The sequence below is a fragment of the Pipistrellus kuhlii genome, unplaced genomic scaffold (assembly GCF_014108245.1).
Source record: "Pipistrellus kuhlii isolate mPipKuh1 unplaced genomic scaffold, mPipKuh1.p scaffold_m20_p_7, whole genome shotgun sequence".
Lineage (NCBI taxonomy): Eukaryota > Metazoa > Chordata > Mammalia > Chiroptera > Vespertilionidae > Pipistrellus > Pipistrellus kuhlii.
In genome coordinates, this window is record NW_023425573.1 from 24,745,814 (window position 1) to 24,762,425 (window position 16,612).

Sequence of the window (16,612 nt, forward strand, 5' to 3'; positions counted from 1 at the left end):
TTAATGTTGATATTTTAATCTCTTACCATGAATCAAGAATATTCTTAGTGGCATCTATAATGCTGAATCCTTTCCAGAATATTTACTTTTCTATAGCTGCCATAGATAATTATTTCATCAGAAGAATAATTATCTATGGCAGCTATAGTCTTATGAAATGTATTTTTTTTTTTTCAACAGAGAGGAAGGGATAAGGATAGAGAGCTAGAAACGTTGATGAGAAAGAAACATTGACCAGTTGCCTCCTGCACACCCCCCACCGGAGATGTGCCCGCAACCAATGTACATGCCCTTGACTGGAATCAAACCTGGGACCTTTCAGTCCTCAGACCGACGCTCTATCCACTGAGCCAAACCAGTTTCGGCTGAAATGTATTTCTTAAATAATAAAACTTAGAAGTCAAAATTACTCCTTAATCCATGGGCTGCAAAATAGATATTGTCTTAGCAGGCATGAAAGTAACATTAATGTCATTATACATCTCCATCAGAGCTCTTAGGTGACCAAGTGCCTTATTGATGAACAGTAATATTTTAAAGGAAATTTTTTTTTTTCTGAGCAGTAGGCCTCAGTGATAGTAAGTCATGTTATAACCAAATATGCTGTCATCCAGGGCTATTTTGTTGCATTTATGGAACACAGGTGGAGTAGATTTAGCGTAATTCTTAAGGGCCTTGGTATAATATTTTCAGGATGATAAAAGAACACTGGCTTCAGCTTAAAGTCACAGCTGCACTAGTCCCTCACAAGAGAGTCAGCCTATCCTTTGAAGCCAGACACTGATTTATCTTCTCCAGCTATGGAAGTTCTACATGAAATCTTCTTTCAATATAGAACCATTTTTTCTATATTAAAAAAATCTGTTGTTTAGTGTAGTCACCTTCATTCATTATCTTAGCTTAGATCTTCTGGATAACTTCCTGCAGCTTCTACATCAGCATTTGCTGCTTCGCCTTGCACTGGTATGTCATGAAGATGGATTCCTTCCTTAAATCTCATGAACCAACCTCTGCTAGCTTTCAAGGCAAGCCTCTAAATGCCAGGATGTACATTTTGCTGGGGATGTCTGAGATCTGTTGTTCCTTGATTTCCTTGACACTCCCTTTTATTTGCTGTCAGCTTCTTCCTGATTTCAGCTGCTCTTACATTTTCCTTATTGTGAATAAGAAAACCTCGTATGACTATGCAAAAGCATACTGTAAAGGACTGGTACTGTGTAAAGGTAGGTTGTTTTTATTGCTATTATTGCTTTCAGTGTGATGGCAACCAAGACGGTGTATTGGTACCTGGAGATTTATCCCCACAAAAGTTGAGTGAAGACAAAATAGCCCTAGCCAGTTTGGCAGAGTGCCAGCCTGTGGACAGAAGGCTCTTGTGTTCACAAGGGCATGTACCTTGGTTGCAGGCTCCATACCCAGTCTGAGCTAGTGCAGGAGGCAACCAATCAATGTACCTCTCTCACATCAATGTTTCTCTCTCTTTGTCTCTCCCCTCCCTTCCACTCCATCCAAAAACCAGTGGAAAAGTATCCTCTAAATTTTGATGAGGATTAACAAACATAAATAAACAAAAACAAAACAAAATACCAAGATAGACAAAAATAAAATATTTGAAGGTTACTGACATATAAAGCTTGTAATTCTCTACTTATAATTCTAAATGATTATTTTATTTTCTGTTTAAAGGAAAAAAGAGAAAGCACATAAGTAAAAAAAACAGTCCCCAAAAAGGTAAGAATAAATGTGAGAATTCACACTTAAAGACCTAGTCTTCCTGCCAGATCCTGTCTTTGCCTTAGCCCCAAAATAGCCTATGGGCTTCATAGCTAATGGATTATTTAGAGTACATATTGAATTGTTGTAACAAAGAGTACATATTGAATTGTTGTAACAAAATACAGTGACCTAAATCACATAATATGTTTCTCTTTCATCAAACAGGTAGGAAGAACCTGCCCATTTCTTCTGAGTATTTCTGTCACCATATATTCATGTATGGCACATAATAAGCATGTGTTCACTATTAGCTCTCATTATTATTATTCTCAGTGTTTCTTGAGATGAAAATTAAACTCTGTCTTAAATTCCTTTTTTAATTAATGTGGGTATAAATAACTTAGGATTAATGTGAGATTAAAGAAAATTAAATCAAAAATTAAACTTGTTTAAACATTTAAGGCTTGGTTAAATATAAGGCTATGGGTTATATATTTTTCTTTATATAAGTCTTGTTATATAAGTCTTGTTGGGCTCTTGAAAAGTTACAGTAAAAATTGAATGTTTAAAAAGCAATATTATATACAATGTGATTTTTCACAGTGTCTGTTTTATTTTTTCAGTGAAAAACAGCGGCAGAGATAAAATCCAGTCTCTGAATAACAGAGTACCAAGGAAAAGAAGCAAACCAAAAGGTAAAAATTTTAAAGATACATTTTCAATTACTAAATATCTAAATTCTCGTGCTATATTCTTTGCCTTAAGTAACAAACTTATTTCCCTAATAACTGTATATAACTATACAAACTGTTGAGGAAGATATCAGATTTAGTCAATTCCAAAATGCATTAGGGGTTGAAAGATAACACTGCAAACAAGTAACTTGGTAATGAATTCACAAACAGAATCCAGGGCCTAGGGGCCATGGCAGGGCCAGCTCTGCTGAACTGCTAATGTTGTAGTTAGAAATACAGCTGTGGTGTTTTTCTAAAACTCGACTATTTGCAATGCAATTTTATAAATAAGAGACATTTATGTTATTTTTCTCCCATAGGGACAAAAGCAGTCAACACTAGGCCTTTGAAAAGAAGGAGAAAAAGAGGTAAAAAGAAGTGGTTTATATTCTTTTAGTAATTAAGCATCTAAATTTTTATTTTATACCCTGTGTTCTGAGTGACCAATTTCTTAATTGGCTTATAGAGCAGGTAACAAACATCATGATCATCATTGGCAATTTCAACAATACAACACGTGGCTGATAACACCCATTTTATTGATGCTGATCAGTTGATCTGTGAGAGAGCACAAGCCTCCTTGGGCTTATGAAGGGCTCCCTTCACTACACTGATAACTTTTAAGGAGAAAACTATAAAGTGTGTGACTAACATGCTGTTTAATTGACCCTTCTCTTGATCACATAGAGACCCATCGGTGGCCCTCCAAGGGGGACCCTGAGTGGTAATATAAGTCTTGTGTCCTAATTTCTAATATTTGTTTGATTATGTAATTTTTGCTTGTCATTTCTTCTTTTTGCCTCAATTTCCTCCTCTGTAAATGGGTGAGTGGTAGATGAACTCAACTGAGTGGCCTCCTAGGCCCCCTCCAGCTTTAAAAGAACTGACTCTGAAAGGATCAGGGACAAGCTACCCTCCCCATCCCAGACAGAAGACTGTGTATATCTTTCATGGATCTCCCTCAATGTTGGCCAGAAGGACAGGAGTAGGTGCTGCTGCTTCTAATGTTCATTTTAAGACTTTCAGCCTGCCTGATGTGGCACAGTGGTTGAGCGTTGACCTATGAACCAGAGGTCACTGTTCGATTCCTGGGCAGGGTACATGCCCAGGTTGTGAGCTCAATGCAGGAGGCAGCCTATCAATGATTCTCTTTCATCAATGATGTTCCTCTCTCTCTCCCTCTCCCTCCTTCTCTGAAATCAATAAAAATATATATTTTTAAAATACTTTCAACCCCTACTTCAGCAGAATCAGACCCAGTGCCCCACCCCAAGGATGTACAGCGGACCTCTTCCTGGGGGATCTGCAGTTTCTTCTAGAGCACCCGACCCTGAATCACAGAGTGAAAGCCATACAGAAAGTTCACATGAAAGAGAAATGAAACAAGGCAGAGAGCAAGGAGGGAAGGCAGACTGTTCCTGCTAAGTTCCTCATTGTCATCCTGCTCTCTGATCCCCCAGCAAGGCCTCACATGGGGAGACAACACTAAAAATTGAGGGGTGCCAAAACTGTTTTTGGCTCAGTGGATAGAGCATCAACCTGTGGAATAAAAAGTCCCAGGTTCAATTCTGGTCAAGGACATGTACCTTGGTTGAGGGCACATTCTCAGTAGGGGGTGTGCAAGAGGCAACAGATCGATGGTTCTCTCTCATCGATGTTTCTAACTCTCTATCCTTCTCTCTTCCTCTCTGTAAAAAATCAATAAAATATAGTTTTTTAAATGAACGGTTATTTTCCATCCACATAATTCAAAGTAATAATATGGCTAGAAATCTTCCTTAAAAAACAGAAGAAAAATCATTGTGCAATAGGTAGTTGTGGCCAACAAGTTTGGGAATTCAGGTCCTTCACATGAGACTGTGATGTAGGATTTCAGAGAACAGAAGTGGAGGATGATATTATCATGTGTGTCTTCTAACCTCCCATTAAAGAAAAACGTTGATCATGGGGAAACTCCCTTCAATACATTTTGATTTATAAAAGAAGGCTCTCAAGATAGTGAGAAGAGAGAGGGCACACTTAGAAGAAGGTGGAATAAAAATAATAATAATAATGATAATTAATAATAATAATAATGCTTCCTTGCAGGTCCAAGAATTCCCAAAGATAAACATATGAACTTTAAACTCCCCATACTTCCCGTGACCTGTGGCCCAGCAAAGGGGATGTTATATAAAGAGAAAATGAAACAGGGTAAGTTTCCTGGTCTTCTACGCTTTTCAACTAGAAACCACCCATGTGGATATTATATTGTTCAGGGGCAACAAAGGAAGCTCAGCCTGTCTTGCCCGGTCTCACAGGAATCTCAGCAAAGTGTATAAAGACAAATAATGGGAAGCAGCTCACCCTCAAGGAATTTGAAATTGAAGGAAACCACGAAAGGAGCAAAAATTGGAGGATGAGTGTGCACTGCGCTGGATATACCCTGAAACACCTGATTCAGGTATAATAGTGACAAAGGGCTTCCATTAAGAATGGAGTGTCATAGTTCACAAACTCCAAGCTTTATCGATGTTCAGAAAACCTTCATGACTTCCCTTGCACAGGTCACAATGCATGCTATTACTAACTAACATTCCACTCCCGCGTTATCTTGGCCAGTTTATCACAGTGTAATCCTCTAAGTGCATGAACTCTTCTCTCTTTGAAGGTAGAAAGTAATTGTGGCCTTGACTCTGTCACTAGTAGTTGCCACTGTGTAATATGGTCACAAGAAAGTAATTTAAATTGGGGTTAGGGGGCAGAAGAGGCCATCTTAGGCTTCGGGGACCAATAAAGTAGCATAGTAACATATCTGGGAAGCAGCTGGAAATACCAAGCTCAAAACAGTAGAAAAAGTACAGAAGTACAAAGACTATAAAAAGGCTCATAGCATTAATCTCATTTCTCTTTCAGAAGGGATTTCTAACAGATCCACCAAGAAAAACGAAGGTAATTATTGCATGACTTTCTGCCAATATTTCACCTATCATATTGTTGATTTTCCATTTATCTGGCCTTATTCTATAGCTCCTAACTTCATTAATTCTAGTAAAATTTGATTTTATAATATGGATATTTTTGCACTTGCTGCTTTCAAACATTACAGTGTCTAGACCGAATGATTGATATATATATATATATATATATATATATATATATATATATATATATATCTTTATTGTTCAGATTATTACAATAGTTCCTCTTTTATCCCCCCATAACTCCCCTCCACCCAGTTCCTACCCCACCCTCTGCCCTTACCGCCCCCATCATTGTCCTCATCCATAGGTGTACAATTTTGTCCAATCTCTTCCCCACCCCCCACCCCCCTTTTTTCCGAGAATTGTCAGTCTACTTCCTTTCTATGCCCCTGATTCTATTATATTCACTAGTTTATTCTGTTTATCAGATTTTTTTATTCACTTGATTTTTAGATTCACTTATTGATAGATATATATTTGTTGTTCATAATTTTTATCTTTACCTTTTTCTTCTTCTTCCTCTTCTTAAAGAATACCCTTCAACATTTCATATAATACTGATTTGGTGGTGATGAACTCCTTTAGCTTTTTCTTATCTGTGAAGCTCTTTATCTGACCTTCAATTCTGAATGATAGCTTTGCTGGCTAGAGTAATCTTAGTTGTAGGTACTTGCAATTCTTCACTTTGAATATTTCTTGCCACTCCCATTTGGCCTTGCATAGTTTCTGTTGAGAAATCAGCTGACAATTGTATGAGTGCTCCCTTGTAGGTAATTAACTATTTTTCTCTTGCTGCTTTTAATATTATCTCTTTGTCTTTGCTCTTGGCATTTTCATTATGATGTGTCTTGGTGTGGTCTTCTTTGTATTCCTTTAGTTTGAAGTTCTCTGCACTTCCTGGACTTGTGAGTCTATTTCTTTCACAAGGTAGGGGAAGTTTTCTGTCATTATTTCTTAAAATAGGTTTTTAGTATATTGCTCTCTCTCTCTTCTTCTTGAACCCCCATAATTCTGATGTTGGTACACTTGAAGTTGTCCCAGAGGCTCCTTACACTATCTTCATGTTTTTGGATTCTTTTTGTTTTTTGCATTTCTAGGTGGGTGTTTTTTGCTTCTTTGTATTTCAAATATTTGACTTGAATCTTGGGATCCTAGTCTGCTGTTGGATCACCTATTTTTTTATTTCAACCAGTGTAGGCTTAATTTCTAGTTGGTCCTTCTTCATATCCTCAAGGATCTCAGTAAATTTATTGGCCTTTTCTAGAAAATTCTTGAAAAACCTTATAACCTCGGTTTTGAACTCCATATCCAGTAGTTTTCTTTCCTCCATTTCTTTCATTTGTGATATGTTTCTCTGTCTCGCATTTTGGGTGCTTTCTTGAGTTGATAGAGTGGCTTTATGTGCTAGGTATCCTATAGGGTCCAGTGGCTCAGCCTCCCCAGTTACCTGAGGTAGACACTGTTGATGAACCCCTTTGTGGGCTGTGTGCACAGTCTTGTTGTAGTTAAGCCTTGATTATTGTTGGTATCACTGGGAAGAATTGACCTGCAAGCCAATTGGCTATGAGGATCAGCTGTATCTACGATGGGATAACTTTTGTGCTGGAGACAGCCTTATAGGGCAAGACTTGCTTCAGTGGGGCTTTAGTGCTCACTGAGTCTGCTCCCTGACTGTGTCTCTAGTAGTCATAATCTGGATGGTCCTACTCTGACACCCTACACTGGCTCTTGGATCTCCAAGGAGTTGCTAATTTAGCCTCAGTCTGAGGCCACTCAGCAGGAACTACAGAGGTATCTGCAGGTTTCTTTTCTTTGTTTGGGTTTTGGAAGTCCCCAGATTAGGCCTAGGTGTGAAGCAATACAGGCTGCTGTGGAGCCTTGGGCCTTCTTTTGGGTGTTCTGAGTCTCTCTGACTCAGCTGAAATTTGTTAGGTAAGTTTAGATTTCAAAGGATCAAAAGCCTCTTCGCACAGCTTGGATGGGGTGGAGTCTCAGGGTGGAGCAAACTGCAATGTCTTCCTGTCAGCCCTGCCCCAAGAGGTCCCTGGGTCTCAGTGTCCCATGGTAATCACTACAAGCACCTCTGAAAGAAAGCCGCTGTCGAGTTCTGCCTGATGCCAGACAGTCCAGTTTCTCCCCATATGAGTCTGGGTCCCCAGAATCTCACCCATAACTGGTGTTCAGAGCAGTCGGGAGCTTGTGTCTCCCTTCAGATTGAAAAAGTCAGTCGTGTACTCAGTTGCCAGCCCTCTCTGCGCGATCACCTCCATACCTCTGCACTTTACTTCCGCAGCTCCTCTGAGTCTCAGTGTGCTTTTCTCTTCCCTTCTAGTTGTAGAATTTCCACTCATCCAGCCTTCCTGTGATTCTGGATAATACCCGTTTTGTCTTTTAGTTGTTGTGCGAGGCAGCAAGTTTAGGTGTTTACCAATGCGGCCATATTAATTTTTTATCTCATTATTTTTTTAATTGCATGTAAAATATACATACTGGCCCTATTCGGTTTGGCTCAGTGGATAGAGAGTTGGCTTGTGGACTGAAGGGTCCCAGGTTTGATTCCAGTTAGTGGCATGTACCTTGGTTGTGAGCACATCCCCAGTATGGGCTGTGCAAGAGGTCGCTGATAGATGTTTCTCTCTCGTCAATCTAGACCAGAACTTCTTTAAGCATTAAAACATAGGAGATAGAGGTGAGAATAATCCTTTAAAATAGATAATGAAACAGAACTGACCTTATATGATTATTTCAACTTCATTGTCTAACATGGGAGAATAACTCATTGGATGAGGTTGGATTCTAGGACACCCAGAGATGCAAGCAGTTACATGGCTGCCTCTTTGGTCATTATGCCTTGGATCTATTGGGTGGCTTCTCTATGGCCTCTCTGTCCCAACTGGAGGTAAGAACTCCGGTAGTCATCGCCCCAGGCTGAAAGGAGGCCCAATCATTTCATAGATACCCAAGGTCAATGCAAGCCTTTGGATTCAGGAGATAGTGGGGAGGTACTCACCTTTAAGAAAAGATGCAGAACTGGGACTTTGTACCCATTTTATCTTTAGAGCTGTGTCACAGGAGAGCTGCAGAAGGCCATGGAGTCTGCAGAAACATTTGTATGGCACCAGGAATCTGGACCCTGTGGTCACTGGGGGCTGTAGGTGATTAGTTCTCAGTCTGAGTCTCTCATTTAAGCTCCAACTCCATCTGTGAAAACCAGCGCCAGCCTCCCTCCTTACATGGCTTCACAAAAGCCCCCTTGGGTCTAAGATCCACAGAATGGAATCTGCATTGAGCCAAACCATCACTGACACATAATTTAATGTTTTTTATTCTCCAACTAGATATATAGACTCACAAAAGGAGATGTACACCAAAGGGAATGTATGAATCCTTTGTATAAAAAGTATGCTCAAATGTGTGGTTAATGAAAACTCAATATTGTTTTTGAATAATGAGTATTCAATATTGTCACTCAATCTTACTCTATTTTCTATAGATAATACCAGAGTCTCAGAGTGATAACATTGTTGACCCATATGTAAGTATTGCACCTGTAACCCCAAAATAATCCAGGCCTCTTCAGTACATCATCTCTGTCATTGCCATCTTTCCCTGAAGCATGCTCACACTCAGTTAGAACATGTCACTATGTGTGATGAGCAGAGAACAGCATATGCATCACCCACACCAAGTAGATGGTTCTGGAGTTGGGTGTCTCAATATGAAAGTATCATTTCCATTTGTTTGGTGGAAACCATCCTGTTTTCCCATTAGTTTGGAAAGCAAAGCTCTAAACTACTGGGGTCTCTAGAGATGGGTCTTGGAGTAGAAATAGGCAAGGCTGGCCTAAAGATTAGGGTAGGGAGAAAATTTGAGAGGATATCAGAATTTTAAAGAAAGCAGAAGAGAAGAAAAGGAAAATCTCAAACATCTACTCCATGGTGCAGGCAATGATAAGATGGTTTCATACATCAAACAAAAGGAACAGGCCTCACCAGGCTGGTAAGTTCAAGGTGCACATCCTGTCATTAGTCCTGCAGAGAAATGTACTCAGTGCAAAAAGATCCTTTATGGATCCACTTCATTGTATAACATGGGAAAATAAATACTGGGGTGGGTGGGTGTCCTAGGACACTCAGAGAGGCAGGTGGTGACATCGTCACCTCTCAGTTCATTATACGTTGGATCATACTAGGTAGTTTGTCCATGCTCTCTGCTCTGGGCTGTAGGTAAAAGCTGAGGCAGTCATTGTTACAGACTGGAAGGACATCAATTCATTCCAATGATATCTAAGGTTCAGAAACCTTGACCCAAAAGCCTAACAATAATGGACAAAATCCATGACTCTCATTTGTTATGACAAAAAAAAAAAAAAAAGGATAAACAGTTACATGGCCCCATGAGAGAGAGCCAGTGAGGCCCATGTGAGGATGTGTACAAGGATGTCCCTAAAGAGGCATTATACAAGTTTTCCTATTGAAAGGGAGAACATGGGCAAGAGACATATTGCAGCTTAGAATTTCCTTATGCATGTGACTTTTGTGTCTCTTCTTATATTAAATTTATAATTGCAGAGAATTTAAAAACTGGGGTATAGTCCAATTCACCTAAGATCATTGGACCCAGAGATGATATTCTGACTTATGATTTGTAACTTTAGTAGCAGACCTTTTTTTTAAAAAAAAAAAAAAAAAAGATGGTATTGTGATTAGGGCCTCTACATTCTTGTAGCAATGGAACTCACAGAAGCACTACAATGAGATGAGATATTTAAAAATTGGGATTTGCAACACTGTTGATGGATTGGATATCCAGGTATGGAAGAAAGCAGAAACCATGTTCACTTCTGGGCTCCTGGGTGAATTATGGGCTCCTTGATGAGATGGAAGCTAAAAGAGGAGCAGATTACAGACATGAAGACAAGGCATATAGTTAGGGACAGGGTGGATTTTAGACTTGATGAAAGACTTCTAACTGGAGATGATGGAAAATAGAGTGTGGAGGGTTAGGGCCTCTGAAGGAGACCAGAGACAAAGGTTTTAAAGTCTAAGGATATGTAAGGTAAGCATGGTCATGGGAGCCGTGAAGGAGTGGGGAATGTAGGACATTCCCCAAGGAATTCCAACATTCTAAGAGAGGAGCCTCCAAGAGAGGCAGAGTTTTAGAGGGGAGGAGGAGGGAATCCAAGGTAGTAGAGAGTCAGAGAACAAAGCATAGTGTTTCTAGAAGGAAGAAGTAGAATGGCACTTCCTGTCACCTCCTCACTTCCTCATCACCCACCAGCATCTCAACCACCTATCACTGAGAGAGCTAGTCCTCATGTCTGTGCATTATTTTGTACCTACATTGTCACAGGAGAATGTGAATTCCTCCTTCTAACCCATTGTATAGACAAGATATTTTCATCCAAATGTAGAGATGTTACCAACACATTGGATGAGACATTCCCCCACCACAGAGTTCTCAAACAGTTATCTTTCTGCTCAGGTGGAGCCAAAAACTTCTGCACATTTCTCCATCACAGACACATGACCCTCATACATATAAATTTAATATGTAAAGATTCACATGTTATTACCACATAGATTATTACACACACACACACACACACACACACGCACACACACACACGGAAAAACATGATTTTCTCACAGCCCGATGGACACATTCCTTGTCCAATTCTTATATTTGTCTATAATTTCTACTATCTTCAGTGTGTTTTTTTTCATTCCACAATACTTAGACATAAACACTGTCAAGTTATTGACTTCACTAAATGAAAGTAAATCAAAATGTCTTCTTCTAAAATCTCTGCTCAGTGTTATTCTTTAATATTACAAGTTTCACCTTGGCACAAGCAAAACCTGTGTGTTCTAGAGTCCAACGATGTTGTCCTTCTGGAATCTCTCTGATCCCAATGATATCTACATTATCTCCTTTTCTAGCCAGAAAACTCAAATATATGTGTGGTGTGCCATAAAGGAGGAACACTATTTTGCTGTGATACTTGTTCAAGATCCTTTCATGAGACATGCCACATCCAACATATCGATCCTGACAGGTTAGTGACACTTGGCCCCCTCTTGCCCTTCCTTCTTGTGGGATAGCTCTTTCCACCATGCACACTCAGCCTGCAAAGTTTATCTGCTTGTATGCATCTTGATGCAGAGGGAGCATGGTCCTTAAGTATCAGGATCGAGAAATATGATCCAGAGCTATTTAATTGTGCTGACAGCAGTAGATTCATGGGAAGTGAAAATTCCTCAAGTGGTTTTAATGTGGAATAGAAAGAGGTGTCACCACCACCTCCCCTGCTTTGTTCCCTAACCCATGCACTTTGATGGGATGATGACACCATACATTAGCTGCTGGTTGGAAACATATACCACCTGCCTTGGGAACATCTCAAAACTGGAAAAGCTGGGGCTGTGATGAGTCCTCTGAAAGCCATACCCATGGTCTATCAGATCAGCTGACACTGAGTGACAGGGTCCATAATAAGAATCATGAATTCTGAGGATGAGTCCACTGCTGCATTTCCTTTGCTGTAAAATCTATCCTTGGTCAGAAGTGATGGTACGCAGGCTAACATGGAGATTTGCTAAGGCATCTATAAGTGGTGGTGTGGGCAGAGGATGTCTACCAAGAATGTGTGTATCCCCATGAGGACAGAGCATTGCCCTCTGTAATGGGAAGAATCTAATGTAACCCAGCTGCTCTCAGGTAGCTCCCAGGCAGTGGTGCCACCTCAGGGATTTGGCATAAACCTCTCTAGTCAGTCAGGCGGTCTGCAGAGGCTAAAGGCAGATCCACTTTTTTGTTAAACCCACAAGTAGTCCCCATCCTTGAACCATGGACACTGTGTAATGGGCCTTTTTTTTCAATTATAATTGACATTCAACATTATATTATTCATTTTAGGTATATAACATAGTAAATAGACATTTATATAATTTACCTAAATAAGTCTAGTACACATCTGACACCATACATAGTTAACATAATGTTACTATTTTCCCTATGCTATATTTTACATCCCCATAACTGTTTTTATAACTGACAATTTGTACCTATTAATTTGTAATGGGCCTATGAGAAAGGATTGAAGTGGCCCAGGGGAGAAGCTAAATGATATCTCTAAGATGAATCATTGTGTCCATCGGATTGTGGAGAGTCTCCCAGCACAGAGAACCTGGGAGAGCCGGCTCTAGAGGCAAATAGAATATCTGAAACTCTGTTGGTAGGGTTCCTTCCCAAGAAGTCTCTGCAGCAAAGATTCTAGGTATAGATAAGGCAATGCCAGCAGGGAAAATGCCCATGGCTTGTTCTCTGTGCTTATTCAGCAAAGTTTAGAGACAAGAGCTGGTTTCTGACTTTTCCTATGGCCTGATGGTTCATCAAGGCCCAATACTTTGGTCCTTATGGTACTGGTTGCCAATACTCAAGTGTGGCAGACAGGGATCATTACCATACTTATAGTGGCTCAATTGGAAACCCTAAGTTTTGAAGTGAATGAGAGTCCATCACCCACTATGGCACCTAACTCAACAGAGGGGTTGAATTAGGTGCAATTGAGTCTAAATGGGACTCTAGTGCAGAGGGGATTCCAAGATAAAAGTTGGCTTCAAGGTGGCCCTTTTGAGTATTTCAACAGCTGCAGGAATAATGGCTGCTTCACAGAGAACCTGCCCCTGCTCACTTCATGTCCTGCCTCTCAGGAACCCATGGAGTTGCATCTTCTGCCAGGTAAAGGTTATTCAGGAAAGGTGCCCAAAAAGTCAACCATGTCGTCTGGAATCGGAAGTCCTAGAACGGAAGATGCTACATGAGGAGCACGTGGTGAGTTGCAACGGGAAGTTGAAGCCTCCCCTCTCTGTTCAGTTGAGAGAAGAATCAGTCTTGCAGGGGCTGGAATAAAGGTGCCCAGAAGCAAGCTGCTGTGCTTTTTTCTCTGTGCTTTGACCACACCTAACACCAAAATGTGTAGCCAAAGGAAATCGCCTTTCTGTGTTTGTTTCAGAGTCCATGGGTTTGGGTGTTGTGCATTCTGCCTGAACATGCATAGCAGTTCATTCTCTCCAAGCTGCTTTTCACTTAAGATCTCCTATGTCTTTTGCAGAAATGTGAGTTACTCCTCTTGACGGTCTATGGCTGGTCAAAAAGCTCCTTTTTTGCCCCAAAACCATATTATGTAAGTAACAGCAACAAAATCCCAAACTGACATTTGTCAAATTTGTGATATGAATGCAATAGGTATAAGTTGCCATCATCATTGCCTTTTTTATGGATATCTCTGTCAACTTAGTCAGCCCTTAGCAGTTTAGGCTGCTGTAACAAAATACCACAGATTGGGTGACTTCAACAACAGAAATCTGTTTCTCACAGTTCTGGAGACCGGAAGTCCAAGATCTGAGTACCAACATGGTCAGATTCTGGTAAAAGCCCTCTTCCATGTTGCAGACTGACAAGTTCATGTTGTGTCCTCACATGGTAGAAATAGGGAGAGAGCTCTCTGAGGTCCCCTTATAAAGGACATTGATCCTATTCATGAGCACTCCACCCTCTTGACCTAATTATCTCCCAAAGGCCCCATCTTCTAATACCATCACATTGGGGGTTAGAATTTCAACATCTGAGTTGTGGGAAGTGGGGTGGGGGGAGAGACATAAATAGTCATAGCAGTGAGAGTCTATAGAAAGTAGACTTGGAACATGCCTATAGCCTGCCCTTTGACACTTTCATCCACAGAGTAAAAAGCCACCTCAGAGTCTGGAGAAGTGCATGTGGTTAAACAAAATCAGAGAAAATCTGGCTTCAAAGTTGTACCTCAAAGTGAAGGAGTTTGTGCAGGACATACGCCTCATCTTTCAGAACCACAGGTCAATTTACAAGGTAAGTGGCTGTCCCTGCATCCCTTTTGCTTTAGATTAAGTCACTTTGACTTTCCTCTTCTTATATCAGGTAAATGTTACACTCTCCTCATCATGCGGCAAGCACACACAAGTAAAAATTCTAGTGGTCTACAGAGGTGAAAATATAATAATCAACCAGAGGTATCTGTCCTAGGACCTAAGAGTCTGCTCACTGCTAGATAGCCAATTTTCTCCCAGAGAACAGTAGATTGCAGATCTAGTCCCTTTCGCAGGAAACAGAAGTGTTTTTAAAGGCAACCAGTGTTTGTCTTCTGTAAAGGAAGATATCAAATCAAATTTCTCAAATTTCAAAATCTTGGATTTTTTTACATCCAAATCTCCTAGTGCTATGTCAAAAACTTAACAAGGCCCTAGCCGATTTGGCTGAGTGGATATAGCGTCAGCCTGCAGACAACAGGTCCAAGGTTCGATTCCAGTCAAGGACAGGTACCTCAGTTGCAGACTCCTCCCTGGCCCAGCCCTGGTTAGGGCCCTTGACTGAGACAACCAATCAATGTGCTTCTCTCACATTGATGTTTCTCTCTGTCTTTCCCTCTTTCTTCCACTCTCCCCCAAAATAAATTTAAATAAATAAATAAATAAATAAATAAATAAATAAATAAATGGAAAATATATACTTGAGTAGAAAAATAGCTTCAGGTGAAGATTAACACACACACACACACACACACACACACACACACACACGTTAACAAGGATTGCCTCAAGGGGTGAGAATGAAGGGAGAAGAAGCACAATAAATTTACTGTAGACATTTCCATACCACTATATTGTTGCAAATAATATGGGCTGTATTCAAAACTCAAATAACTTCTATTTTGTCAAATTAAATCAATCAATCAATTTCTGGTGAAGAATTAGGCTGCAGTATAGTACTACTTTTGTTTCTCTGTCTTCCAGATAAAGAAAAACTGATCAAGCTATCAGAGAACATTAGCTATTCTTAACTGGATAAAGACGCACTTAACATTTGGGGGTGACCTGAAATGAAGATCTTGATTACCTGAAACTTTGGGAGTCTAAGCTCATTGGCAATGGCTTATGTTTTTCTCTGTGCTTTTTCAGGGCCAGAAATTCATCGGGCTGGGATTACAAGTAGAAAACAGATTTGAAAAAAACTTCAAAGACATTTTTGGAATTCAGTAAATCAGCAAGAACAATTCTCAGTCCAAGCCCATTACTTTGTGATTTTTGTCCAATTCTGTTTCCCCCTTCAGAGCCTCCAACAGTACGTGGTCAAGTGACCATGGTCCCACTAACCATTCTGCCTAATGATATGCAAAAACAATCATATCACACTTGTTTTTTCAAACTTATTTTGTCATTATTTCAGCTCATTTATTTTTCTAAAGAAAATGTAAGATTGCTTTGTCCAGATCTCTTATTAAATAAATTGGAGTGAAATTTAAAATAAAAATATTGATTCTTTCTATAAAGAATCATATCATGTGCTTTCATTTATTTAAATTATTTATTATTTTGTTAGGTAAAGTTTTCTCTCCTCTCCTCCTCCTGATATAGAACTTATTCATTTCTTGCTTTTTCTTTTTACTGTCAAGTATTTCATACTATTTCTTATTATTATGAAAGTGACCTTTTTCCCATTACAGTTTCTTACTTATTGTTGCCCCTTATAGAAAACTACCGTTATTTATATATTTTGGTAAAGCCAGTGTTTTTTATTTATTTTGGTTTCTGATTACCGTAATAAATACTTTTTTGCCTTTTACCCTGTGGCATCAGGAAGCACATAGTATAGCATACTGTTTCCATGGAGTCAGAATCCTAATTGATACAGCTAATAAAAGCATTCCTCACACTCTGACAGTTCTTGGTTCTGTTAGGGAATGGCTCTGCCATGACATCCTGATGACCTTGCATGTCTCCACACGGCCCACATAGGCAAGACTTAAATGCAGCTGATCTGATTTAGGCCTTGGAAGAATGCCCAGTGATTTTTCCAAAACATGAGAGCATGGGAGACTTGTGAGGAGCTGCTACAAAGCCATCTTCATTCATTGCCTTATCTTCCAGACGCTACCATGACTCTCTCCTTTCGTTCTGATGAGGTCTGAGGCCTTCTGATTCTTTATTTAGGGCACAGCTGTAGGCTATACAACTGCTGGCTGCAACATGAACCAACACTCATGTCACACCATAAGGATCCACAATCCCTTTGTTTGGGTACAACCCTATGATTCAGAGGACATGGGAAGCTGGTACCTTTGCTTTTCTTCCTTTTGTTGTCTATGAAGTATCAAACTGTCTG

At 39.9% G+C, this 16,612-nt stretch overlaps 1 protein-coding gene across 2 annotated transcripts in view; it reads left to right on the top strand.

The window, feature by feature from the left end:
• Positions 1-15,782, top strand: part of SP100 (SP100 nuclear antigen) — a 209,050-nt gene extending 193,268 nt beyond the window's left edge. For both annotated transcript variants that reach the window (XM_036421342.2, XM_045575612.1), the window contains 12 exons: positions 1,687-1,731; positions 2,340-2,411; positions 2,771-2,818; positions 4,539-4,643; positions 4,751-4,893; positions 5,346-5,381; positions 8,907-8,948; positions 11,356-11,471; positions 13,129-13,249; positions 13,530-13,601; positions 14,159-14,302; positions 15,409-15,782. In XM_036421342.2, the coding sequence (XP_036277235.1) occupies positions 1,687-1,731; positions 2,340-2,411; positions 2,771-2,818; positions 4,539-4,643; positions 4,751-4,893; positions 5,346-5,381; positions 8,907-8,948; positions 11,356-11,471; positions 13,129-13,249; positions 13,530-13,601; positions 14,159-14,302; positions 15,409-15,489 (1,025 nt within the window). In that variant the 3' untranslated portion in view covers positions 15,490-15,782. The remainder of the gene's footprint in view (positions 1-1,686; positions 1,732-2,339; positions 2,412-2,770; positions 2,819-4,538; positions 4,644-4,750; positions 4,894-5,345; positions 5,382-8,906; positions 8,949-11,355; positions 11,472-13,128; positions 13,250-13,529; positions 13,602-14,158; positions 14,303-15,408) is intronic.
• The last annotated feature ends 830 nt before the right edge of the window (positions 15,783-16,612 follow it).